General features: G+C 51.1%; 3 protein-coding genes across 5 annotated transcripts in view; 1 reads left to right on the top strand and 2 right to left on the bottom strand.

The window, feature by feature from the left end:
* MYO1D (myosin ID) overlaps positions 1-15,398 on the top strand; it is a 327,535-nt gene extending 312,137 nt beyond the window's left edge. Inside the window, exon 22 of the mRNA XM_037070299.1 lies at positions 13,159-15,398. Coding sequence (XP_036926194.1) covers positions 13,159-13,315 — 157 coding nt within the window. The 3' untranslated portion in view covers positions 13,316-15,398. The remainder of the gene's footprint in view (positions 1-13,158) is intronic.
* A 1,376-nt stretch (positions 15,399-16,774) lies between these two features.
* CDK5R1 (cyclin dependent kinase 5 regulatory subunit 1) lies at positions 16,775-21,349 on the bottom strand. Of its 3 annotated transcripts, none has more exons than XR_005069993.1 (3): positions 20,864-21,349; positions 19,218-20,581; positions 16,775-18,528 (listed from the first exon to the last, which is right to left on the bottom strand). XR_005069993.1 is itself a non-coding variant. In XM_037070060.1 (2 exons), the coding sequence occupies exon 2, from the start codon at positions 20,438-20,440 to the stop codon at positions 19,517-19,519; it is 924 nt and encodes a 307-aa protein (XP_036925955.1). In that variant the 5' UTR covers positions 20,441-20,581; positions 20,864-21,349; the 3' UTR covers positions 16,775-19,516. The 3 variants fall into 3 exon arrangements, 1 of the variants encoding a protein (XP_036925955.1); XR_005069994.1 differs by having other exon boundaries at positions 16,775-18,105; positions 18,353-20,581; XM_037070060.1 differs by having other exon boundaries at positions 16,775-20,581.
* A 3,953-nt stretch (positions 21,350-25,302) lies between these two features.
* Positions 25,303-27,215, bottom strand: part of PSMD11 (proteasome 26S subunit, non-ATPase 11) — a 39,527-nt gene continuing 37,614 nt past the window's right edge. The window contains exons 13-14 of the mRNA XM_037069806.1: positions 26,872-27,014; positions 25,303-26,758 (exon numbers count right to left, since the gene is read on the bottom strand). Coding sequence (XP_036925701.1) covers positions 26,872-27,014 — 143 coding nt within the window. The 3' untranslated portion in view covers positions 25,303-26,758. The remainder of the gene's footprint in view (positions 26,759-26,871; positions 27,015-27,215) is intronic.

Here is a 27,215-nt window from a genome sequence, read left to right on the forward strand (position 1 = left end):
CTCTGCAAGGTTCTTGTGGAACCACCAATTTTCACATTTTTAGGGTATATATCCTGGAGTGGAATTGCTGGGTCATACGGTAAATTCTGTCTTTAACTTACGGAGCAGCCACCACACTCAGTCCACACTGTCTTTGTTGTCTGTGGATGACAGCAAGTGGGTTACACTAGCTGGGAGTTGCTTCACATCTTTCAGTGTGAAAGGCTCCCCAGACTGGAAACCTGGTGTGGGCAGGCAGCTTGCTGAGGCTGGGGGAAGACTCCCTAACTTGGCTACACACTTGTTTTCTGTATTTTCAGTACCTAGCACATGCCTGGCTTGGAGTAAGTAGTGAGTACTTGGAGAGCAGATGGCTGTATTAATGGATGGACAAAATTATTTTTTAAAACAAAATTTTTTTAGATTTTATTTATTTATTTATTGAGAGAGGGGAAGGGAGGGATAAAGAGAGGGAGAAAAGCATCAGTGTGTGGTTGCCTCTCACATGGCCCCTACTGGGGACCTGGCCTGCAACCCAGGCATGTGCCCTGACTGGGAATCGAACCAGTGACCGTTTGGTTCGCAGGCCTGCACTTAATCCACTGAGCTATACTAGCCAGGGCTGGATAAAATTATTCATCCATTTACCTTCACTCATAAAGTAAGCAGAGAGCCTATTTGTTATGCACATTTAATGGTTACACAGACAGGATCGCAGAGCTTTGAGTGGTTTGGGCAAGGTCAGAAAGGTTGTACAGGCGTCCAGACCCTCCAGCCCTAGAGCCTCTGTTCTTGAATTCAGACCTCAAAGGAATCAGGGGAGATTTCAAGTGGCCTGATAAAATGCCGAGCAGAAATCTGGGGGAAGTATGAGGACCACCACTGAATGCTGGCTTTTCTTTGATTGATTCAGATTGATTCTCATGCTGTTGAGGGATGTTGTTGTGAAGTTATAATTAGATATTTGCCACAGATTAGTATCTGTAGTCTGGAAGAGGGGGCAGCTGGAGAAATGTGGCTGAGAGGAGATAAAGGCAACCAGTCAATGCATGCTCTGCACACTGGTGGTTCTATGCACTCTCCTGCCAAGCCAGGCCCCTCTGTCCCGTGTTCTGGGCATGTGGGTGGAATGCCAGAGAGCCAGCATTGCCCGCAGCAATGGGCATGTCTGGGACAGCCTGCTGTCTAGGACAGCCTGTTGGTCCACCAGGGAGGGGTCTGTGCAGCCGCAGGGCTGGCCCAGGAGAGGTGGGACAGGGAAAGGGAAGGGGACACAACTCATCTGCATCCACCATGTCCATATCCTCTGCTTTCCTTCTTGCCACTCAAGAGAGAACATTCACTTTGGTAGTGTGGTGGCCTCAGGTCAGGGAAGGGCCAGCCTCACAGTCTAAATGATAGTAACTTCCAGTCAAGATGGCGGAATAGACAAACTCAGCTCACCGCCACCAACACACATCAAATTACAGCTAAATTATACAATAGCCATTATTGAGAACCAATTGAAGACTAGCTGAATGGAAGTCCTATAAGTAAAAATATAAAGAAGCAGCCACACCTAGGTCGGTAGGAGTGAGAGAGAGACAGAACAAGCAGATGCCACATCCACGTTGGCAATTAAGATGTGGGAGGAATACCACAGTGGGGATGCGGTGCCTGCCCTCTGAGGAGCGGGAGTTCCAGCCCCACACAGCGCCCCCCAGACCCGGCACTAGTGCCAGGAAGACGGGGCCTCATATCATCTGGCTGTGAAAACGAGCAAGGATTACAGTGAGTCATAGGGCTTCCAGAACCCAGGCATTCCTCTCGAGGGCCCCACGTATAGACTCACTCACTCAAAAACTCACTGGCTCTAGGCTCCAGTGCAGGGGCAGCAACTTGAAAAGTGCCAAGGACAAACATGGAAGAACGGAACTGACTAGCGTCAGGGTGAGAGCTGGAGAAGAAGGGGTCCAGGCAGCTGTCTCTAGAATCAGAAAGCAAGCAGGTGCCATTGTTCCTTTGTTGAGCCTCCTCAGCAAACCCTGCTGGCAGGCATAGGTGCCAATCTGAGCTTGCATTAACCTGGCTAATAACTGTCTGCCTCACCCTAGAGATTCCATGAGACCCCATTCCACTGAACTCACACACCTGCCTAGCCAATTTCAGTAGCTCTTCCACACAAGGGGCCTGCCTCAGCTAACACTGCAAACTTTCCTAAAATTTCTCAAAGGCCCACAAACTCCAAACAAGCAGTGGCTGGCCTCAGTGTGCCCTGTACCTCTTACTAAGTGACCTCAAGCCCAGCACAAGTGGTAACCAGTCACAGCTTGCACAGTAACTCCCATCTGGTGTTCCCAAGTCTGACAGAAGTTGTGGCCGGTGTCGGCTTGGAACATAGTTTCAACTAATTACCACAAACCCAGCACAAGCAGCAACCAACCACAGATCACTTTGTAGCTCCCATCAGGCAGGACCAAGCAGGAACAAATGGTAGCTGATCTTGGTCTGCATGGGAGCCCCATCAGAGAGGCTCCAGAACCAACATACTCAGTGGCTGGCTCCAGACCACACCAGAGCACCACCCAGGCAGTTCCACAAACGACACACCCAAAGGCCAGACTCAGCTGGCACCAGAGCCTCACAAAAGCGACTCCCCCTCTGTAGGGTCAGCCCTTGCACAACAACTTATCCACTATAATGATAGAAAACACACACAGCCAGTCAGCCTGACATGGCAACAGCAGTCAAGACTCAACTACAACAGGAGGGTATGCACAACCCACATAAGGGACACACCTGGAGCACCTGGCACAGATGAACAGGAAGACTGCACCACCGGGCCTAAAATGATACCTACTACATAAGGCCACTGCGCCAAGACTGGGAGACGTAGCAGCTCTACCTAATACTTAGAAACAAATACATGGAGTCAGCCAAAATGTGGAAACAAAGAAACATGCCCCAAGTGAAAGAACAGAACAAAACTCCAGAAGTAAAACTAAACAAAATGGAGACAGATAGTCTATGAGATACAGAGTTCAAAACACTGGTTGTAAAGATACTTAATGAATTTAGAGAAAGAATATATGAGCTCAGTGAGAACTTCAACAGAGCGATAGAAACCATAAAAAAGAACTAGTCGGAAATGAATAATGCAATAACTGAAATGAAGAATACAGTATAGGAAGTCAACAAATAGATTAGATGAAGCAGAGGGTTGAATCAGCGATCTGGAAGACAAGGTAACAGAAAACACCCAGTTGGTACAGGAAAAAAAATTTAATGAGGACAGTTGAAGGGATCTAAGACAGCCTCAGCATACCAACATTTGCTTCACAGGAGCACCAGCAAGAGGGCAGAGAGAGCAAGGGATTGAGAACTTTTTGAAGTAATAAGGACTGAAAACTTCCCTAACCAGGTAGGAAATAGACAAATACAGGAAGCACAGAGAGTACCAAACAATATGAGCCCAAAGAGATTCACATTAAGACATATCATACTTAAAATGCCAAAGGTTAAAAACAAAGAATATTAGCAGTAACAAGAGAAAAACAGTTAGTTACCTATAAGGAAGCTCCCATAACACTGTCAGTTGATTTTTCAACAGAAACTTCTCAGGCCTGAAGCGAGTGGCATGAAATATTCAAAGTGGTGAAAAGCAGAGACCTACAAACAGGATTATTCTACCCAACAAAGCTATCATTTAGAATGGAAGGAGAGATCAAGAGTTTCTCAGAAGATAAAAAACTAAAGGAATTTACCAGCACTAAACCAGTATTATGAGAAGTATTAAAGGAACTTCTGTAGGTAGAAAAGATCAAAATATGAATAAGAAAATATAGGAAAGAAAAAATTCTCACTATGACAAAGGCAAACCTTTGGTGAAAGCAGTGGATCAACCCAACTATAAAGCTAGTACAAAAATTAAAAGACAAAAGTAAGACAATCATGCGTAATCACAACAATAAGCAGTACACACAGATACACGCAAAAGAAGTTAAAAATGACAAAAACAAACATGGAGTGGATGAGTAAAAAGTGTTGTGATTTTAAAATGTGTTCGAAGTGACCATTAACTTAAAATAGATTGCTGTAAACATAATGTGGTGTATGTAAAGCACGTGGTAGCCACAAACCAAAAAATCTACAAGAGATATACAAGAAATGAAGAGAAAGGAATCCAAACACAACACTAGAAAATCATCAATATACAAGAGAAGGTAGCAAGAGAATAAGAAAGAACAGAGAAGGACTACAAAAACAGTCAATAACATGGCAATAACTATATACCTATCAATAATTTAAGTGTAAATGGATTAAATGTTTCAAAGAGACAGGGTGGCTGAATGAATTTTTTAAAAAAGATACCCATATATCCATACATAAGCTGCTGACAAGACCCACCTAAGATTGAAAGAGACACAGACTGAAAGTAAAGGGATAGAAAAGATAGTTCATGCAAATGGAAACAAAGAAAGGTAGGTTAGCAATACTCATATCAGACAGAACAGACTTTAAAACACAGGTGGCAAACACAAGGCCTACGGGCTAAATCCAGCCCTCCACCTTATTTTACCCAGCCCAGCACCTTGTTTCTACCCAGCAGCAGCACTGAATTCCTTGCCCCTAGTTAAGGAGTAGTCACATTTATCCAGTCCTAAAATTACATTCAGCCCTTTGAAGGCAACCATGAGGCTGATGTGGCCCCAGTGAAAACGAGTGACACCTCTGCTTTAAAACAAGGGCTATAACAAGAAGCAGGAAAAAAGGGACTTCCATTTAAGATGGAGTTGTACATAAACAGGCTTCGAATCCTCACATGACTACAGAAAAGATTACAACCGGACTTCAAAGTAAATAATACCCAGAAACCAAGAGAAAATCGAGCTCTCCTAGATGGAAGTCCAACAACCAAGGATTTAAATAGGCCACATTCATGCAGATGGTTGGAGGGGCAGCAGAATGAGCAGTCCCACATTCACAGGTGGTGGATAAAAATTGGGAGGGGTACCTTGGGAGTGAAGGATCCCAGCCCCAGGGCAGACCACACAGCCCAAGGTTGCAAGACCAGAAAGATAAATCCCCATAACTTCTGGATGAAAAAACCAGTGGGGGGTGGGGCAGTGGAAGAAACTGCTGGGTTTTCAGGAGGCTCCACTTACAGGGTCTGCATGGACTTAGAACTTACACAGACTGACACCCTCTGGGATTTAGCACCAGGGCAACAGCTGGACGGGCAGCAGTCACATATGGGGAATAAGTGAAGTGAGTAGAAACAGAGAGAGTGCCAGGTAATCCTCCAGAAGTCAGGCAGCAGCATTGTCCTGTCTCTGAACCCTCCCCACACACAGTGCCACAAAGCAGTGAAACAGGTTGCCCCACCCTGGCATTACCTAAGGCTCCGCCCCACACAATTTACAGGTGCCTTTTCTATAAAAGGCCACGCTGCTAAGACGGGGAATCAAAGCAGCTCCACCTAATACACAGAAACAAATACAGGGAGGCTGCCAAATTGAGGAGACAAGGAAATGTGACCCAAATGAAAGAACAGAACAAACCCCCAGAAAAAGAACTAAAGGAAATGGAGATAACCAACCCAACAGATGCAGAGTTCATCATCTGGTTATCAGGATGCTCAGAGAACTCATTGAGTACAGCAACAGCATAAAAAAAAACCCTGGAAGAAATGAAGGTTGCACTAAGTTTAAAAAAAAATCTACAAGGAACAAACAATGGAGGGGATTACACTGGGATTCAAATCAATGATTTAGAGCATAAGGAAGAAATAAGCACTCAACCAGAACAGCAAGAAAAAAAAGATTTTGTTAAAAAAATTGCGGATAGTATAAGGAGCCTCTGGGACATTCCCAAATGTACCAACATCTGAATCATAGGGGTGCTAGAAGAGGAAGAGCAAGAAATTGAAAACCTTTTTGAAAAACATAATAAAAGAAAACGTCCTTAATTTGGTGAAGGTAATAAACATACAAGCCCAGGAAGGTCAAAGAATCCCAAACAAGTTAGACCCAAAGAGGACCACACCAAGACACATCATAATCAAAATGCTAAAGGTTAAAGATAAAGAGAATTTTAAAAGCAGCAAGAGAAAAGCAGAGAGTTACCTACAAAGGAGTTCCCATAATACTGTCAGTTTATTTCTCAAAAGAAACTTTTCAGGCAAGAAGGGTCTCACAAGAAGTATTCAAAGTGATGAAAAGCAAGGATCTACAACCTAGATGACTCTGTCCAGCAAAACTATCATTTAGAATGAAATGGCACATAAAGTGCTTCCCAGACAAGGTAAAGCTAAAAGAGTTCATCTTCACCAAGCCATTATTACATGAAATGTTAAAGGGACTTATTTAAGAAAAAGACGAAAACTATGGACATTAAAATGGCAACAAATTCACAACTATCAACAACAGAATGTAAAAAAATGAAGTAAAGAGCCAGAACAAAAATCATAGATATGGAGATCATTTGGAGGGATTAGGAAGCATAATTGGTAGGTACAAAATAGGGGAATATTAAAAGTAGTATAGGAAATGGAGAAGCCAAAGAACTTACATGCAGGGCCCATGGACATGAACTAGGGATGGGAGGGGATTGCTGGAGGGAATGGTGGTACCAGGCAGAGGAGGACAAAGGGGGAAAAGTTGATTCAACTGTAATAGCATAATCAGTAAAATATTTTTTTAAGCAAAGAAGGGCTTTTCATAATGATAAAGCAATCAATCAGTCCCACAAGAGGATATACCTTTCAAAAGCATCTTCATTTGAGCACCTAAATATATAAAGCAAATATTGATGGACATAAAGGGAGAAATTAGCAGTAATACAGTAATAGTAGGGGGCTTTTATACCCCATTGATATCAATGGATGAATTATCAAGACAGAAAATCAATTAAGAGCCCGAGCTAGTATGGCTCAGTTGTTGGGAGCATCATCCCATAGACAAAAGGGTCTCAGGTTCAATTCCCAGTTAGGGTACATGCCCAAGTTGCAGGTTTGATCCCCAGTCAGGGAGCATATAAGAAGGGCCATCAATTGATGTTTCTTTCTCAAATCAATCTCTCTGTCTCCCCCCTTCCCCTTCCTCTCTCTAGAAGCAATGAAAAACAGTCTTCAGGTGAGGATAAAAATAAATGAATAAAAATAAAACCAACAAGGAAACAGAGGCCTTAAATGACACATTGACCTTAAATGACACTTAATTGATAATTTTTGGAACATTTCACCCAAAAGCAGCAGAATATAGATTCTTTTCGAGGGCACACGAAACGTTTTCCAGAACAGACCACATGTTAGGCCACAAAACAAGTCTCAATAAATTTAAGGTTGAAATCTTCTCCAGTCTCGGTGATATAAAACGAGAAATCAATTACAAGGAGAAAAGTGAAAATACACAAACATGTGGAAGTTAAATAAACATTGCTGCCAGACCGTGAATGGGGTTATCAACAAGGTCAAAGAAGAAACCAAAAGATGCCTTGAGATAAACGAAAAGGGAAGCACAATGACTCAGAAATTTATAGAACACATCCAAAGCCATCCTAAGAGGAAAATTTATAGCATCATAGGCCTATCAAGAAACAGTGATCAAAAATAATCTAGTTTTACAACCAAGGGACTAAAAAAGGAAATGCCCAAAGGGAATAGAAGAAATATAATAGAAGACGATAATAAAGATCAGAGTGGAAATAAACAGAATAGGATCTAAAAAAGAATAGAAAATATCAATGAAACCAAGAACTGGTTCTTATAAAAGGTAAAATTATCTTTAGCCAGACTCAGTAAGAAAAAGAGAGGGCCCAAATAAATAAAGCCAGAAATGAAAGAAAAGTGACCGTGGATACCACAGAAATATGAAGGATTATAAGGAAACAGTATGAACAGTTATATGCCAACAGATTGGACAACCTGGAAGAAATGGATAAATTCCTAGAAACATGCAGTCTTCCAAGACTTAATAAAGAAGAAGCAGAAAATCTGAACAGGCCCCTTACTACCAATGAAATTGAATCAATAATCAAAAATCTCCCATCAAACGAGTCTTAGACTGGATGGTTTCACAGGGGAATTTTACCAAACACTCAAAGAACTAACACCTATCCCCAAACTATTTCAAAACATTCAAGAGAAGGGAAGGCTCCCAAGCTCATTTTATGAGGCCAGCATTAACCTGAGACCGAAACCAGACAAAGACATAACAAAGAAAGAAAATTATAGGCAATATTTCTGATAAACATAGATGTAAAAATCCTCAAAAATATTAGCAAAGTGAATTCAGCAATACACTGAAGAGATCATACACCATGGCCAAGTGGGATTACTCCCAGGATACAAGTCCTAATTCAACATCTGCAAATCAATTGATGTAATACACCACATAAACAAAACGAAGGCTAAAAGCCCTATAATCATAGCAGTAGCTGCAGAAAAAGCGCTTGACAAAATCCAACATCTGGTTATGATCATTGCTCTCAGCAAATTGGGGATAGAGGAAATATGCAATATCTCACTGTAATAAAGGCCATATATGACAAACCCACGGGTAACGTCATACTCAATGGTGAAGAACTGTAAGTTCCCCCTTTAAGATCAGGAAGAAGACAAGGATGTCCACTCTCACCACTTTTACTTAACATACTATTGGAAGTCCTAGCCACAGAAATCAGAGAAGGAAAAGAAATAAAAGGCATTCATATTGGAAAGGAAGAGGTAAAACTGTTATTTGAAGATGACATACTACATAGAGAGAACCCTAAAGAATCCACCAACAAACAAAACAACCAGTAGAACTAATTAGTGAGTTCAATAAAGTAGCAGGATACAGAATTTATATTCAGAAACTGGTTGCACTTTTATATACCAATAACAAACTACCAAAAAGAGAAATTTTAAAAATAATTTTATTTACAATCGCATGAAAAAGACTAAAATACCTAGGAATAAATTTAACCAAGGAGGTAAAAGACCTGTACTCCAAAAACTGTACTGAAGAAATAAACTGAGGAAAATACAAATAAATGGAAGCATGTACTGTGATTGTGGATAGAAGGAACTAACATCATTAAAATGTCCCTACTACCAAAAGCAATGTAGAGATTCCATGCACTCCATGTCAAAATACCGATAGCATTTTTCACAAAAAACTTTAAATAACCAAAGCCATCTCGAGAAAGAAGAACAAAGTAGGAGGTATCATACTACCCGATATCAAACTATACTACAAGACTATAGTAATCAGAACAGCATAGTACTGGCATGAAAATAGACACAAAGCCCAATGGAACAGAATGGAGCCCAGAAATAAACCCATACTTATATTGTCAATTATTCTATAACAAAGAAGGCAAGAATATAAAACAGGGTAAAGACAGTCTATTCATTAAATGGTGTTGGGAAAACTAGACAAATCCAGTTTCATTCTTTTGCAGGTATCACTGTCTTACATCACGCAGAGGAATAAACTCAAAAGTGAATTAAAGACTTAAGTGTAAGACCTGAAAACATAAAAGTCCTAGAAGAAAACACAGGCAGTAAACTCTGTGACATCGCCCTTAGTAATATTTTGGGGGGATCTGTCCCCTCAGGCAAAGAGTGAAAAAGAAAAAGTAAATAAGTACGACTACATCAAACCAACAAGTGTCTGCACAGCAAAGGAGACCGTGAACAAAACAAAAAGACACTCTACTCAATGGAAGGCAATATTCATCAATGATACATTCAATAGGGGATTAATATCCAAAAATATATAAAATCATACAACTGACCATCAAAAAACAACCCTATTAAAAAATAGTCAAAGAGCCTGAATTGACATTTCTCCCAAGAAGGCACACAGGTGGCCAAGAGACATGTGGAAAGATGTTCGACATCACTAGTCATCAGGGGATGCAGATTAAAGCCACAGTGTGACACCACCTTGCACCTGTCCGAGTAGCCGTCACCAGTGATGGTCAAACCGGTACAGCCACAGGAAACACAATGGCAGTTCCTGAGGAAATTAGACACACAACTCCCATAGGAATCAGCAGTTCCACTTCAGGACATTTAGCCAAAGAAATCCAAAACGCCAGTTCAGAAAGATACAGGTTCTCTGTAGCACTGTTCACAACAGCCAAGTTACGGGAGCAACCTCAGTGCCCACCAATGGACAAGTGGGTGAAGAAGGCATGGTGCGTCTCTACGACGGGGTAGCCCTCAGCCATAAAAAAAGAGAGCGTGAAATCTTGCCATTACAACAACACACATGGACCTGGAGGGTACTGTGCTAAATGAAATGTGTCAGGGAAAGACAAATGCTGTATGATTTCACTCATGTGGAACCTAAAAAGGAAAATTAGCAAAACAGAAACAAACTCATAGATACAGAGAAAAAACTGACGGTTGCCAGATGGAAGGGGGTTGGGGGCCGGGTGAGAGAGGTGAAGGGACTGAGAAGCCCGTTGCCAGTGACAGACAGCCCTGGGGAAGGAAGTACGGCCCAGGGAATCGGTATAGTCAGTGATATGTAATAATAATATGTGTTCTGTCAGATGGGCACTAGGCTGACTGAGGGCTCACTCCGTAAGTTATATAAATGTCTAATCACTTTGTCGCACACCTAAAACTAATATACTCAAAATTTTTAATACTTCTAACAAATCAATGATAGTTACTTGTGTCTGTGGGCATGGGTGGCCCAGAGGAGCGCTCTGCCTTCACCCTGCCCCCCAGGCAGTGCTCACCCCACCGCACTCACTGACGGGCAGAGGTGCCCACCCCGGGTGGGGTGGGGGGAGCAGTCTGGGGCAGGCGTCTCTCGGCGCTTTTGTAATCCTGCAAACCCCACCCGCGGCCTCCCTTTCGAGGTGAAGTTGTGCCTTTGCGGCCTGGGATGCCATTCTGCAACAGCCATTTGCTGCTCCTCACTTTCCCACCAGCCCAAACCCTGCACCGAGGGTGGAGCGCAGGTTTTGGGGACGCAAGGGGCCGAAAGCAGGAGCTAGGGGGCGTCAGGGGCCGCGCTCGCCCAACCCTGACCTCGTGGCTGTGAGGGGCCTCAGGTCAGAAGGACTGGACTGAAAGGAGCATGTTCTGATTGTGTGAACATGGGGGTGGGATAGTGATTTGTGTTTTCTCTCTCCGATTTGTCACGCTGACTTGGAACGTGGCCTTTTCTAGAACCCTTCCCTAGGACTTTGGGCCCGAGGGTGGTTCTGGAACCCGCCGTTCATACACTCGTGTACCAGGCTCTGCAGACAAGGAAGGGTAGGCGCGAGAAGTGGGAGGCAGAGCCTGTCCCCCGCAGTGCCGGAAAGGGACCCACAGCCACCGGGAGGCGGCGGCAAGGGGAGGCCTCTGCCAGGGTCAGAAGGCTTCCACAGGGTCCGAGTCCAGCAGAACGACCCAGAAGCTGTGCTGGGCTGACCCAGGAGGCGGGGAGTCTGCCTGACCTTGGGACCCAGCAAGGAAAGTACGGGCCGGGAGGGCAGGCAGCACGGACCTGGAGGCAGGTCTGGCCACAAGCCGGGCAGCAGTGCTCACGTGCACCTGGCCCGAGGACCTCAGGGCCCCGCACCTGGGCCGCGCATGTGCGCCCCGCCCCCCGCCCCCCGCCCCCCCCCCCGCATGGCAGCCGAGCTCCTGCAGGAACGGAGGAGCGCCTCAGCCCTCGCCTCCGATGTGCTCTGCTATTTTTACGTCTAAGTCAAAAATAACAGTCTCATCCAAGGCTTTAGCCGCAGCTGACTAGACATTAGTGCTAGATACCTAGTGCCCACACCTGATAACCCTGGGCCTCTGCCCTTTTTCTCCCTCTGTGACATGATTAATGAGAAAGCAGGTGGGACACCGGCGTGAGAACCCCGTCGGCCCCGTGGGCCTGCGCGCCCGGCCCCTTGGGGCAGATGCTTGCAGCCCGCAGCGCCGCCACCTGAGCGCGGTCCCGCGGCCAGGACAGGTTGCCTCCGGGTCGGGGCGGGAGAAGGTATCAAGACTGTGCCTCCCAGGCCCATGGGGCCTCGACAGCGGCTCCTGCTCACCGGGACCCAGGGAAGCGACACCAGGCTGGGCAGGAGAGTGCGCCCGCCGGCCTCAGCCCTTCTGCCCCCTGTGGTGCAGATACTTGGCATTCGGTTCATCACGAGCGAGCGACAGTGGTTCAGGGAGCCCCGCAGACATTGGCGGGCCAGCCTGTCCACGCCCCAGTCGCGTCCCCAGAGACACGAAGGCGTCCGGGCACACAGAGCAGAGCGGGCGGGCCCCACACCATCGAGCCCCGCTCCTCCCCCGCCCCGCACTGGGAACGCTGCGGGCACGGCTTGGTGTGGGGCTGTGCGGGCGCGTGTGAGCAGCGGAGGTGCCAGCCTATCGCGTTAATTTTCTCAGGTCTTAAAATAAGCCCTTTCTGCAGTGCATTCGGGTGGTGTGAGGAGCTGGAGAGCAGGAGGCTGCTTCTACTGCGCAGGTGCCAAAGCCTCCCGGGCGCAGACCCCTCTCGGAGCCCCTTCAGGCGGCAGCAGGCGCAGGCCCCAGGGCTTCCCGTGGGGCCGACCTCGCATCCGGGCCGTGGGGTCCAGCAGAGCGGCCTGGAGCTCGGGGGCAAAGCCAGTCCGAGAGGCACCTGGGGAAACGAGTCAGGCGCAGTTGGAACCGCTGGTCCCTGTGACAGGCAGGACTCCCGGAGGACCTTTCTCTGGTTGGGGAGAGTGCAGGGGAGTCTCCGTTCGCCCCGGGCACTGAGCCTCCCAGGGCTCCCTGTTGCACCAGAGACAACCGAAAAATAATCGTGCCTCAGAATCCCAGGCCCCTCAGGACAAGCCCCCCTGCTGACATCTAAAGCCCAAGGGACTCAGGTCTCAGGTCAGAACTTGGTGTCTGTGGTTCCACCGCATCTCCCCCGCTCTGGTCCAGCTCCGCAGGCAGGCTTCTCCGGAGCCAGGTGGCGGCCCAAGTCCAGAACTCCAGCCCCTCCGCTCTCTGAGGCTGGAGTGGGAGGCTGCCTCCCAGCACCACCTTCCCTGTCCTCCCCCTCCTGGGGCTTCTCAAGCCCTCCGCCTAGCCCTGCAGTGCCCACATCCCCTAGGGCACCTATGTCCCCGGGTACCCCGTGAGGCCCACAGGAGCTTGGCCGATGACAGGCCCTAGGAACTCCCCACTCTGGCTGCCTGCTGACTGTCCGCCTGTCTTTTTCTGTTCCATTCTTCTAGTGAGAAGCGCCACCTGCAAGTCAACGTCACCAACCCCGTGCAGTGCAGCCTCCACGGAAAGAAGTGCACTGTGTCCGTGGAGACACGGCTCAACCAGCCGCAGCCCGACTTCACCAAGAACCGCTCAGGCTTCATCCTCAGCGTGCCCGGGAACTGACCTTCGCCCGGGGGCCGCCACGCCACTTAGCCTCACAGGTCCTGGTCTAATTGCTGATCCTGCTACTGCCCGCTAGAAACCAGCTCACAAGGCCCCTGCTCGGGGAGGGGCCCTCGCTGCCTTCTCTCAGGCCCCTCCCCTGAGGTCTTCTTCCTGGCTTTCTGTCCTCGGTCTCCATCTTCCCCTGTCCAACTGTCCACGGTCCCCAGTCAACAAACCAAAGACCCCCGACGACCTGTCCCAGAGCCCTGGGCTGACATCCAGACCACCTCTCACCTCAGAGGCGACTTGATGGAGCCTTCAGTGAGTGAAGGCCTCCCTGGATTGGCCAGGTCACATCAGTGTGCCTTGACCCAGTGACCAGCTGCTGACCCTGCGGGGGTGGGGGGGCCAGGGCACAGCTGTCCCAACCAAAGACATGCTCCTCCAGGGAGATGGGTGGAGGTGAGCTGGGAAGGTAGCCCTGCTCCATGAGCCCTCCATGAGCCCATCCTGCCACTCCTCATCCCCCACGGCGACTGCAGCCCCCGTGACCTGGCCCCTCAGTGGACCTTGTTTCCCCAGCACCCAGCCAAAGCCGCCAGGTGAGCAGGTTCACCTGCGGGACCAGCCCCTCAGCCCAGGACCAGTGGCTGGCAGAACCGCTGCCCAGGCTGCCTCTCTGGGAGAGGGCAGTGGGGCTTCTCCGAGGGGCGTCCACCGGTGCAGCCCAGGCCTACAGGCGTCTGTCTTCCGCAGTTTGCAAGGTTGCTGATCATATGCAGTGTCCCCTGTGCCCACACCCATGTTGGGAACACCAATGAGAAAATGGAGTTGCAGGGGCGTGGGTTTGGAAGTCTCCCCTCCCGACACGTTTCTCGCTCGTGGGGAGAGCTATGACTGGGACAGGAGCGCGCAGGAACCTTGGGAAGGGGAGAGCGAGCCAACAGAGCGTGGGGTCCTGGCACTGCAGGCCAGGCCAGGGTGCCCACCCACCCACAGCCCCTGGCTGCTGGGCACACAGACTTCACGCCAGGAGAGCCGCGCCGCCTTGCCCGTCTCTGCCCAGCACATGCCTTCATTTGCCTTCCTGTGACCACCCTCCTCCCGCGTCTCAGCTGAAGGGGACACCGTGAACCTCTGGGCTGCCTGGGCTGCCCTGCCAGGAGCCTAGAAAGAAGAGACACCGGGCACCCCGTGTGGTGGAGGGGTTGAGGGGAGCCCGCACCTCGGGAGGAGCCCAGCAGGGTGTGAAGGGACTTGACGGTTTCTTCACTTTCTGCCACATGTGCTGCCCCTGCTCCCCCTCCCCCCTGCACACTCTTGTCTGATCACCCTGACCCCACAAAACACACCGCGTGCCTGAGTGCAGCCTCCGTGCCTCGCCCAGTGCCTGGCCCAGCCACCTGTCTGACCCCAGGTGGGCCCAGCGGTGGGGGTCTTGTTCGCACCCTGACCCCTGCCTGCCTCCCAGGGCTGGGGAGCGTGTGTGCTGTGTGCAGTTTGCAACAAGGAGCCCTGCTGGCGCCCTGTCCTTGGAAACCCGCTCGCTCTCAGTGCCCGGTCAGCTGCCCGCACAGCTGCCTGCACAGTGGTGCCGCCCGCCCAGGTTAGCGACACTGGGAGTTTTGCCAAGCACCTCGACACTAGGTGAACCATTGTAACTGGAACCTTGCCTCTCCACATTTCCCCCAAACTTGTTGCTTCATACTAGACACACACACATGTATGTTTTAGACACACCAAGATAGAACATGCCAAATGAGTGCCTCCCAGGGGCTAGGGAGGAGGAGGAGGGGGTTTGGGGATCCTTCCTCCCGCTTTTCAACATTGCCTGTGGCCCCCGGCTATCACAAGCACGTCTTTGTGATGTCCTAAGAAAAGTCGGTGGCATCTGAAGGAGGGTCGGGGATCTGGGGGGAGACCACGGCGACGCTGCCAGGGTACCGAGGGGAGAACAGGACACAGACTACGCAATGAAGTGTTTCTCTTAATTAAATGCAGTTTATGGTTTGGTGCATATATTCCTATTTTCCATTAAATTAACTCTATTTCTAAAGCATATTTTGATTTACCATCAAGAGCAATAAAGCATTAAATCTTATTTTTAAAGGTGTTCTGCTTTTCTGTAATTGAAAACTGTACCTATAATTGTGACAGTTTAGCTGGTACAAAGTCAGCCGCTACCCAGAGGATGGAGGGAGCATTGAGCACAGACAAGCGGGAGGTCACTTACCTGAGCCTCTGAACACAAGTATCACTGGTGAGAGAAGGAAGCCCTGGGAAGGACTGAGGGCGGGTGGGGGAGGCAGTGAGTGGGGTCCAGACCTCCCCTCCCATCGCTTTGAGGCCTGTGTGCTGGACTCCAAGTCCAGAGCTGTGGTGGTGACTCAAACTCCAGCACGTATTCATAAAGGAAAGGCTCAGGTTCCCACGGCTGGCTGCAGCTGGGGAAGAGGTCTGAATGATGAGGGGCTGGTTGGGGGGTGGCAAGAGCATGAGCGAGTGACGGGGAAATCAGGACTTCCCGGGGTGGAAAGCTGCAGGCAAGCAAGGCCGGACCCTAGCACCCAAGGGCCCTGCAGCCACAGGAGGCCGCTTGGCGTCAGCGGGAGAGAACTTGCAGCGCAGTGCGCTGTGACTTGGACCACGGGACGTGCCCTCAGCAAAGTGAGGGATCCTGACCACAGGGCTGACAGCTCCCAAGTTGCCGCCTGAGCAGAACCGCCTTCCTGATGCCCAGGACAGCTCCAATCCACAGGTACCTGCCCAGAAGGAACCAAGCCCAAATCACCCCGCCAGCCCGAGGCTGAGGCTGTCCGCATGAGTGGGGAGGGACTACTACAGGCCTACCTCACTTCATTGGCTCCCTTCATTGAGCTCACAAGTGTACCATTTCTTTTTGTTTTTCCCTCTCAAGTGTAGCATTTTTAACACTGAAGGTGAGACCCTCCACCAGCAAAAAGATTATGGCTCATTTGATTGCAACACCCCCTTGACTATGCCGGTCTAGGACGGAACCCAGTGTCCCTGAGGAATGCCTGTCCAGCCAGAGGGGGGGCCCATCCCTGCACAGTCACGGGCTTATCTGGAAGCTCTAGGGCTGGGCCTGAAGGTCGCCACCCCTGCTGGTCTGGACACCTCTGGGCAGTAGGCACTGAGCGGAGCCACGCCCAGGACATGGGGGGCAGCAGCCTTGACGCCAACCTCCACAAATGGCGTCAAGACCCGGTGCCCCAGCAGCACCGCGCGGCCAGTCTCGCCTTCCCCAGGGCACACCTGGGCCACCTGGGGCAGCTAAACCCGAGTTGGCTCAACTTGAGCTTCTTTCTTAATCACCTCAACATCGGGCGCACTCTGCTCATTAAGCCCTCGCCCCTCCCCCACAACGCAAATCCAATTATGTTCAGCCTGCAGGAATCATTTATAAAAGGGGCCCCCGGCCTGCTCATGAATGATGTGCCCACAAAGAGGTCTATGTAATGGATGGTCAGTGCATTTTATTTAATCAGCACGGTACAAAAATAAATAAAAATAAGGGAAGGGAAATTAAATTACAGCCAAACTGAGCTCCATGACCTTGTCAGATTATAAACCACACACACTTACAAACACACTACACATACATACAAAATGAGACAAATATAAATTAATATCAACAATACCCACAGTTTGGTCAAAGAATAGCTACAGAAGAAATTGCACTAAAAAACAACATACACCGCACGTTGCGTAATTAGCAGGTTCAAATATACAGCCATGAAAATTTCCGAGTGAAAAAAATGGCACATTTTCTTTTCATTGCAAGTTTAACAACTGTTGGAACGAAACTAAATTCTAATAACTGCATGGAGAGAATATGTCAACCCTTCAGCTTTACAAGAAAGAGAAAAACCAAATCCTGAACTATTATTCCTGTGACTCGTGCTGTGCACGGGTGTAATTTTCACAGCCATCTGTTCTAAGATTATTTTTCTTAAGACACAAAATGCTCCTGGTCTGCATGCACAATATCACTGTAAAAGCAACAGTTAAAGAATAAAGGGGATTTTTTTTTGTTGGTTAGTTTCTTTTTCTTTTTTTTTCTGTTGTTCTAAAAGTAGTCTTCATAGCAGCATGTCAAATGGGTTCATTGCTTGCACACTCAAGTGGATCAGTTCCTTTCCACAATACTGATGACCAGTGCAAGGGGAGGGGGGAGAACACATTGGTTCCATTCGCATTGGTGGAACTAGAGTTATTTCCTTAGTCCCCAACCACTCCTGAAATTTGCACCGCCTCCAAAAGCATAAAAAAAATAAATATGGAGAAAGAGAAGGAAACACACAAAACTGCAATCCTGTGGCTGCAACTGAACCCCCCCGTTTCAGGCCACGTTCAGCCAGCCGAACAAGTGACTGCAAACACGTGCCCCTCCTCTTGAGACTCGGCACCGAACCACCCCCTTCCATGCCTCCAGGGCCCTCTGCCCCACCGGGCCTCCTACCTCACTCAGGTCACACGTGGTGACGGGATCTGAACAGACACGACGTGTGACAACCCAGCAGAGAAGAGGCGACGCAGTGAAGTCCATGCCAGCAGCTGCAGGTCCCTCCAGCCCTGCATCAGACTGGCCGGCAGCCCCGGGAAGGCCCGGCATGGGCCTCACGGCACAGCTGGGGCCATCCTGCACGCAGGGGCAGGCCCTCTTCCTTCCGTGGGGGCATACCACCACCGGCGGCGGGCTGCGGGCTCCACTCCAGGCCGCTCTTGAACCGGGTCCTCAATTTCACAGCTTGTTCCTTTTAATGTGAATTTCAGTAGTGCTTGTGCTGAAAAAATCGGCAGCCACCTGGGACCTAATCCTACGTAAAATGACCCTCGGCCTCCCCCTAAGCCCCCATGCCAGCACTCCCGGGGGAACTGGGACGAGAGCATTCTCTGTAGCCTTCACACTGGTCTTTGTTCCCCAAAGCCAGAGTGATGGGCCGTGGAAGAAGACTCGCTCTCTTCTCTTGGTCCTCTCCCAAGTCCCAAGCCACCAATCTGGGAGAATTAGAAAGAAAATTGATTAAGTACCATCATGTGTTTTCACAGCAACCACAGTGGAAACCAAAACCAGCAGCTGCAAATGCTCAGCTGCAGAATCAGAGGCTCCCAAAGCAATGAGGAGTCCCACTCCTGTCTGGTAATTGTCTCTGAGATCCAGCTGTCTCACTCGGCCTTGCGGGGCAAGGCTTCCTCTTCAGAACTGTCTGGAAACGGCTTTGAATTAAAAGGGCTACGGGGGAGGGGGGGGCAGGGGTATATCATTACCACACCCCACCCCCAAGCTCTGCAGAACAATTATATGCACCCCCAAGAAGAGGCCTTAGGCGCTGAGCGGGCCCTGGCTCAGTCTCAGGCACGGCACCCCCACAAGGCAAGCTGCTGATGACAGACACCTGCAGCAGCCCTGGCCTTCACCACGGGGTGACTAAGCTGCATTATCCAAATGAAACACTCACCAGGAAAGGAGTGGCCCCCGGCTTCACCCCACCTCTTTAGCTGGGACTCAAAAAAAAAGAACTTAATGAGTCAAACCAGCGCATTGCCAACAGGGTTGGGAGTGGGGACAGGGGACTGAGAGGCAAGCTCTGTGTCTCCACTAAAGGAAAGCCCTTCTCCCTAAAAAAGAAAAAAGAGCAAACCAGGGCTGTGGGCAGCCAAACAACAGGACGGGATCTTTGCACCAGGCCGGCAGCTCCTGGATTAAGGAAGCATCTTGCCTCACAACCCCACGTGTGGCTCAGTCAAGAGGCTGCTCCAGGGGCCTCTGGGGGAACAGACAACCCAAAGCAGGAGCCAGAAAAGGGCCCCGAACCAGGAGCGCCAATTCCTCCCTGGGCCAGCACGCTAGAGGCACCTCCCCAGCTCCAGTACAGGGAGCAGCCGACAGTCTCACCTGCCCTGGTCCAGCAAGGGCACAGGTGGCAACACAAATCAGTCCTTTGAATCCCCCAAAGTAGAAGGTCAGGGACCTGGGTGGCTCTGAATACATCTCCTGGGTTTCCACATGGTTCAGGAGTTCAAAAGTGCCCCGTGTTCTTGGCAGGGCTGGAGAAAACCCCAAGGAGAGAAGGTGGGCCAGGAGTAGCCCTCGGTGGCTTTGCTGGACATATACAGTACATACAATCTGGTTTGTTGAATACTAAGTATCTGTAAGTGAACTGAATCCTTGAGCCATGATGCCGGCCACAGGGCTCACCGATCCAGCCCCAGGAGGAGCCGCTTCTTGTCTTCCTGACCACTCTCGTTCTTCAAGTCGGAGAACACCTGTGTGAAGTAGTGTGGGTCAGCATTGATCTGCAGCATCTTGGAGCTCATGAGGTTGATGACGGACAGGCATCGGTCCCAAAAGGCCTCCTTGCAGCTCTCCACCAGGAAGGGCTTGAGCGGGTAAGAGATCTCGTTGCCCATGTAGGAGTAGGAGAGGTACAGGCAGGTCAGCAGCACGGCCTGGAGCTCATGGTCGGAGCCCACCTCGGAGGAGATCACGTCCCTGCAGAGCATGTAGAGGAAGACCACGTTGGCCGGCGTGATGAAGCCCTGGTCCTGCCAGCCCTGCAGAAGCAGCGAGCGGTCCACGCTGCGCAGCCAGAGCACAGGGTCCGTGGGGGACAGGTGCTTCAAGCGGTAGCACCGGCGGCAGAGAAACTCGCCCAGGCAGCGCAGCAGCTCGCTGGTGGACGCCTGGACGATGACACGTTTGGGCGTCCCTGCGGAGGTGACGGCGGGGTGCGGGGCCTTCTTGACGGAGGAGGAGACCCCGGTCTGGGAGCCCGACAGCTGGCTGGCAGGAGGGGCAGGCGGCTGGGCCGGTGGGGGCTGGGCGAAGGTGGACAGGTTGGCGCAGGACAGCGACTTCTTCAGGTTCTCATTGTTGAGGTGCGTGATGTTGTTCTGGTAGCTGCCGTTGGGCTGCACCTTCTTGGAGTTTTTCTTCTTGGCCGACACAGCCACGATCCTCTTCCAAGGCAGCACGGAGATGATGGAGTGCCGCTTCAGGTTCTTGTCCTTGGCATTCTTGCTGTTCTGCACGGCCGTGTAGTGGCCCACCGTGGCGGCGCCATCCTCAAACAGCGTGGCCTTGCGGTAGCTGGGGGACAGGGACAGCACCGTGCCCATGGTGCCGCTGCGCGCCGGGCGGGGGCCCGCGCTCCTGCGCGCCCAGCCTGCCGGCCCGAGGGAAAAAACAGCTCACCGAGCCCGCGGCGGCCTCGGGGGGATGAGAGGGCGCTCCCGGGGACGCGTGCTGCCCCTTCGGATCTGCGTGGAAAACAAGATGGTTCTGAGCACCAGGCAGGGCTCGCGCCTCGCTACTCCCCCAGGCCTCGTGGACGCCGTGGACCTGACCCCCGGCCCCCTACCCGAGCCTTCCCCGGGCTCCCGGACCCCGCCCGCGCCCCTGCGCCGCAGCCGGGCCGCCCCCACTGCGGCACCCCCGACCGCCCCTACCGCCGAGCTCCGGACTCCCCCAGAGAGAACCCCCGCCTCGACCCCGCGCGCGGCCCCGACCCTGGCCTTCGCTCCCCAAGGCAGCAAGCTTACCCAGCAGGCGGCGGCTCCTGCGCTCGGCGCCCTCCGCAATGCGCGCCTCGGTCCCGGCGCTCGGCGGGGCTCGGCGGGGCTCGGCGGGGCTCGCGCTCGGCGGTGGCGGCGGCTCCGGAGCTACTGTCCAAGGTTCTGCAGGCGCCGCGGCCCCGCCCCCCCGCTCGGCCGCCTTCGCCGCCGCCGCCGCGCTCCCGCTCCCGCTCCCGCTCCGGCGCGCACCTCAGCGACTCCCTCTCGGGAGCGCGCGCGGCCCACGCGCCGGCGCGGACAGGCCTGGTGTTGCCCGGGAACCGGGGCTGCCGCCGTCCTCGACGAGAGCGGCGCGCGGTGCCTGCAGGGATGCGGCCTCGAGCCCGAGGGGCTTGTACTCGCCGCGCCGCAGCCAGGACCCGGGCTCCTGAGGCGGTGGGGACTCGCGGCGCCAGCCCCGCCCCCGGGGCGGTCCCCTCCCGCACAGCTCGCCGCCCGCTCTGCGCCGCCGCTACAGCGGCAGCAGCAGCAGTAACAGCAGCAGCGGCGGCTGTAGCAACCGGGTGGCAAGAGAGCTCGCGCGGGTGGGGAAACGCCGGGGCGGGGCCGGGGACGGACCCCGCCCGCCGCCCCGCCCAGACACGTGCTGCCTTTGTTCCCGCCGCGGCGCCCGCAGCTGCGGGCCGCGGGGGTGCTCTCCGCCTAGTCCCCGCCCCGGCGACGCGGGGTCAACCCGGGCTGAAGCTGCTACCGAGCCTTACGAGAACCCACGCCTGGAGACCGCGGCCCGGAGCTCTCTCCTTCCATTTAACATTCTCGCCCCCCGAAAAAGAAGGTGGGAGGGAGCTGGGGGATGGAGGCCCGGAGAGGTGAAACCTATGCTGAGGCCGCTTTGAGTACCACGAGCATCCCGAGCGGACTGTCCCATCGGTTTCAGTTCCTTCCCTCCGTTCCTCCACCCCAGGCTCACGGCCAGGTGTGTCTTAGAAATCCAGGCTGAAGAGGAGTAGGCGGTTCTGGGCTCTTCCACAAACAGCGGCTGGCTATCCCACCACACCAACCTGAGGCCCCTGCCGGGCCCCCGCCCCAGAGGTGAGCCAGTACTAAGCCCATCACATATGTGACCTCGAAATTTCCACTCGCCCTCTCATTTCTTGTAGTAAAACTGAAGCAACTGCTTCCCCAACTAGCCTCTGGTCCACTGATTTAAATGTTTTTCATGCAAAAAAACGTGTGTAATTTGAAGACTTGGTACAGGTCAGATTTTTTAAATGTTGAGTAAAATTCTGGTTCAGTTAGGAATTGCTGCCCTCATGGACAAGAATCCAGTCCTTCATTTGTTATTCTTTTAGTTTGGTTCTGGAGATTGATTCAGATTTGACCACAGACTTGGGAAATGTATCTTGATTCAAATGATCACCTATGAACCAAGGGGTAAGGAATTGGCAACGCGGAAATGAGAACATCCAGTTCTTCGACTCCCAGGCCCACCCCAGCCTGTCAACCTGGGCCAGCTGACGACCGCCCTAAGCAGAACAGAAATCTGGTATCATTTAGAGCAATGCCACATCAGAAAGTACTAGAATTTGCTTATGTACTACTCAGAAATCTCTCCATCAGTAGGGGCAATTGAAAGCTTTAGGTTCCTTGGTGATGATATAGTAGAAAATGCATTGCTCTGTACCCAGGGGCTACTTCCTCCCACAGCCCTTCAGGAACATCCACAAAACCTGTTAACTTAGAAGACAAAGACAGGCTCCTTAGCTCAATGTTCTACTTCTGAATGTTCCTCAATGTACAAGCCCCCGCTCCCTTCAAATGGAGGTCAAATCGACCCTTCTTTTCTATAGTCAGAAGCTCTTAAGAAATTTCCTTCAGGTTTTTTGGCCCAATGATTATTCAGTCAAAGCTGAATCGCATCCTTTTTATCTCCAGCCTCTAGTGGAGAAGCCCAGTTCCTGAGTTAGCCATTTCCACATTGCCTTTTCTATATTCTGGTGTTATACAAAGGTTAAGTGCTTCTCATGTCCCAAAATATGCCTAGATTTTTCTTTTAAAAATTGTTTATTGAGCCCTGGCTGGTGTAGTTCAGTGGATTGAGCGCAGGCCTGCGAACCAAACAACCACAGTTCGATTCCCAGTCAGGGCACATGCCTGGGTTGCAGGCCAGATCCCAGCAGGGGATGCACGAGAGGCAACCATACATTGGTATTTCTCTCCCTCTCCCCTTCCCCTCTAAAGATAAATAAAATCTTTTAAAAATTGTTTATTGACTTGAAACATGGATTTGTTGTTCCACTTATTTATGCATTCCTTGGTTGATTCTTTATGTGTGCCCTGACTGGGGATTGAACCCACAACCTTAGTGTCTCAGGATGGTGCTCTAACCAACTAAGCTACCCAGCTAGAGCAGTAAGCCTCCGTTACCATGGCTGTAATCTGCCCCTTAGAACCACTGGGACCCACCTGGTTAGCTGTCCCTACAAATTTAAGTATAGATATTCCAATTCACAGTGGATAGTGCCAGGCTCCCTTTCACCCCACTCCCTTTTCCAAATCAAGGAAGCATGCATTTGCCCAGTCTGGCCACACTCTGGTGGCCTCTCTTGCCTATCTGGCCGGCTTTTCCCCAGCACCTTCAACAAGAGCTCTTGGCAAAATTACCCCAACTTCCTCACACTTCTCAAAGACAAAGTCATATTTGCAAGAGCATGAATGGAATAGTGTCGCCAGCCCGCTAGCTGTTGGGAGAGGCTCTCTGGAACCCATCCACCCAAACTGTGTTTGCGCTGTCTCAAGGCACCACACAGCTCTGCTCACTTAGCCTGTCACCCCCCCATCCCCAAGCTTCTATCACAGCTCCAACTGCAAGGTGAGGAAGGAAGGGCAATAATCTGCCAGAAATAATCTGCCAGAAATGGCCGGATCAGGGACCTAGAAGGCAGGCCCAGCTGAATGATACAGAGCTGTTTTCTCCCAAAGAACTGCTGGGAAGATCTCCAAATCCCACCCCCATCAATGAGCCTATTTATCCTATAGCCTATCTCGAGCTGCAGGACAGGCCAGGCCAGCCTGCTTGTCATCCGCACAGCTGAGCTGGGCTGCTGTGTATCCCTGCCCTCTGCACAGCCCCTTCCCCTAGCACCGGGAGGGAGGCCAGAGGCCTAGCCAACTAGCTTCCGGAAGGGGTTCCAAATAAAGCAAGGCTGAGCCCTAGCTCCTGAGCAAGCAGCGCTTTGTTCTTCCAGGGATCACAGAGCAGCCCCTAGCGGCCCTTCTGCACAACACCGATTACATAACCCTACCAGCAGCAGGGCTCCAGAGTCACTCGGCCTTTGCTGCCAACATCGTCAAGATCTTACTGACACAGAAGCCCTGGCACCAGGAAGGCTGGTGCCAGAAAATGTCCCGAGGTGAGTGAGCCGGGCCCAGGCCACCCTCTCAGCTGTGCCTAGACCCAGCCTATTTGAGGTCTGGAGTTCGGGAAGCCACCCTGGAGGTCTCTGGAGCAGCACCGTCCAAAAAACACACCTGCAGCATGAGCCAAATGCAAGTCACATGGGTGTTTTCTAGTAGCCTCATTTAAAAAAGAGAGACACAGGTGAATTTTAATAATATATTTTATTTAACCCAATAATGCTCAAAATATCCCAACACATAAAAATTAGGTTGAGCTATTTTACATTCTTTCGTACTAAGCCTTCAAAGTCAGGCCTGGGTTTACATCCGCAGTGCATCCCGATTCAAACCAGCTGCATTTCAAGAGCGTCAACAGCCACGTGTGGCTCGTGGGCTACCCACAGGACAGAGGTCTACAGGATGTCATCAGACCTGCAGGGGGAGTGAGCGGACGGCAGGGCTGCTCCCACTGGCAGACTGAGCTTGTGGGAGCTGCACTTGGCATGGGAACCCCCTCCCCTGTGCTCCAGCTTCACAGGTACCCTTGGAATCTTCTTTACAAGTCTTTTACTGAAGCAAAATTTCTCCTGCAAGTAAAACTCTACAGATACAACCCTGAAGAGAGAGCACAGCAGCACTGCTCACACTGAGGTAGAGGTGGCAGCTAGCGCTCAGCCCTCCCGACCTGCGGCCCAGAGCCCTGCGGAGAACCGATCCGGGTCTGAGGGGCGTGTGCAGCACTGCCTCTGAAGATTCCAAATGGAAACACCGCCACGTACAACCGCGATCACCCACCATGGAAGCGCCACCCTCGTCGTGTAGACGGGAAGCAGGCTCAGAGTACTGCATGTGAGTACATGCCCAAACCCCCACTGCCCTGGAAAAACATGAAGATACCTGAGCGCCATTTCCCGCTGCAGGACTCTGCCCCGCCCTCTGCTTTACCCGGCATCTAAAGGTGTCCCGTGAAGCGAATCAGACAGCGCAGCTCTGGCCAGCCTAGAGGGCTGCGCACAGCTGTCTGCGCGGATGGAAGCCCTCCAGCACTCAAGAAAGGACACTTTTTGAAAAAAAAATGTTTTTATTGGAACTCATCTGAACATCAGATATACCTGGTGTTGGTTAGCAAGAACCGTTTGTACATTTGATAGTGATGGTGCCAAAACCAAAACAGTGACTGGACATGATGGGGGAGACGCTGAGAACAAAAACCTGATTTTGGAGAGGAAAATAAAAGGTAGTCAGATTCAGTGAGGATGCCAGACCCAGTACAACAAAATCCTTTTACAAAATATAAATTTATTCCGAAAACCTGGAAGGATAATCTGAGAAAGGGAAGGAAAGACGAAGGAGGCCAGCAAGAAGGAAGAAGAGGGAAAAAGGGCAGAGACACGAGAGGAGGAAGGAAACGGAGCTGAGCACAAAGCCTTGCTATTTCATCATAACAAAAAGCATGCCGACACCCAGTGCTCCCCTCCCATCCCTCGATTTCTAAGAGGTAAATAAAGCTCCCTGGAAAGGGGACATGAGGTTGTTCAAAAACCCAACAAAAATTTTAAAAAAAAGCCACACCCCAGTCTCATGTCCAATACTCGCTGTTTACAAAGGAGCAAACCCATCTGCCAGCAGGGAGAGGAGGGTGCGGCCGGGAGGGAAGCTACTGGATGTCAGACAGCCTGACTTCCCCACAGGGGCAGGAGGAAGGGAGAGACCTGTGACGGTCTCCTGGTAGAGAGGGGGGAGAGAGAAAGAGCAGAGGAGAGGGGCAATTAAAACACTGACGTCTAATCTAGTTTACTGTGTTAAAAAGAGCCACATGCACAGCAGGCCCCCGGAGGGCCCACGCCACTCCCCATGTGGCCGTGGCGGACACCAGCTCCTGGCCTCATCCCCACCCTCCACAGGTCGGCGTGGAGCTGCGCTGCTGCTGCGGCCGCGGCTGCTGGGGCGGCGGCAGGACTTCGGCCAGTCTGCTGGGGCCATTGTTGAGGAAAGTTGGGTGGACAGGCCGTATGACAGGGGAAAGAACACCGAAACACCTCATTTCAAATAAAAAAAGAAACTAGCAGTCTATACACAGTTGTTTTGGTTCAGTACAAACAGAATAAAAAGTCGTTGCTTCGATGGTTAGGCAAACACCCAATTCTGAAGAGGAGAGGCGGAGCCCAGCAGGTGGATCAGGAGCCCCGGCAGCTGCTGGGGCGCCCAGCGGGCGGCCCTCTCCCAGGAGGCAGAGAGCACAGCTGTAGGTAGTGTAAGCCTTTTTCCTTTTATTTAGAATAACCTTTTTTTTTCTTTTTCTTTTTTTTAAGCAATGTCCCCACTCCCAAGTTGGGCCAGTAAAGATTACATGAGAACTGGCACACCTATTGGCTGGAATACAGATGCACCAAATGAGGATTTAAAAACTTTCCGAGCGAAAAGTAGAACCAAAAAAAAAAAAAAGAATCTCCTAGCATTTTCCCCAAAGGTTTCCACTCTCCCGCCACACACACTCTCCAAAGGACCGCTACAGATCCAACTCTGTAAGAGAAGACAGAGCAGCGTCAATCGGAGAGCTGAGCGGCCAGCAGGCGGCTTTCAGTCCCGACAGGCCGGAGACGGGCCGACCGGCCTGGTCCGGAGCCAGCACTCACCTATGTCAGTTTCTTGGCTTTGTTGTAGAGAGAATCCACTACTTTACTCATGTTCTGAATTGTTTCCAGAGCAGCTTCGTAAGTCTTATCTACTGGGGGTTCATCGAAAATAATCAAGACACCCTCCCCCTGGTCCAAGATCCCTGCAGAAAACACAAGGGCAACCCATGTAAAAGAAGGGATTAGACACAAGAGCATTTTGAGAATCACCCACTCCCTAACTGCCTCATTTCTCCAGAAAGGAGGGAAACCGTGCGTCTCGCTGCTCCACTCGTGCGTGTTTATTAGGCACTCTCATCCCAGGGTACAACAGGCAAGGACCCCAGGAAACCGCCAGGTGGAAC

Source organism: Sturnira hondurensis, unplaced genomic scaffold (genome assembly GCF_014824575.4).
Source record: "Sturnira hondurensis isolate 20B ecotype Veracruz unplaced genomic scaffold, ASM1482457v3 Scaffold0018728, whole genome shotgun sequence".
Taxonomy (NCBI): Eukaryota; Metazoa; Chordata; class Mammalia; order Chiroptera; family Phyllostomidae; genus Sturnira; species Sturnira hondurensis.

Excerpts from the sequence above, each read along its gene's own strand:
- CDK5R1 (XM_037070060.1), bottom strand. The coding sequence starts at position 20,440 with ATGGGCACGGTGCTGTCCCTGTCCCCCAGCTACCGCAAGGCCACGCTG.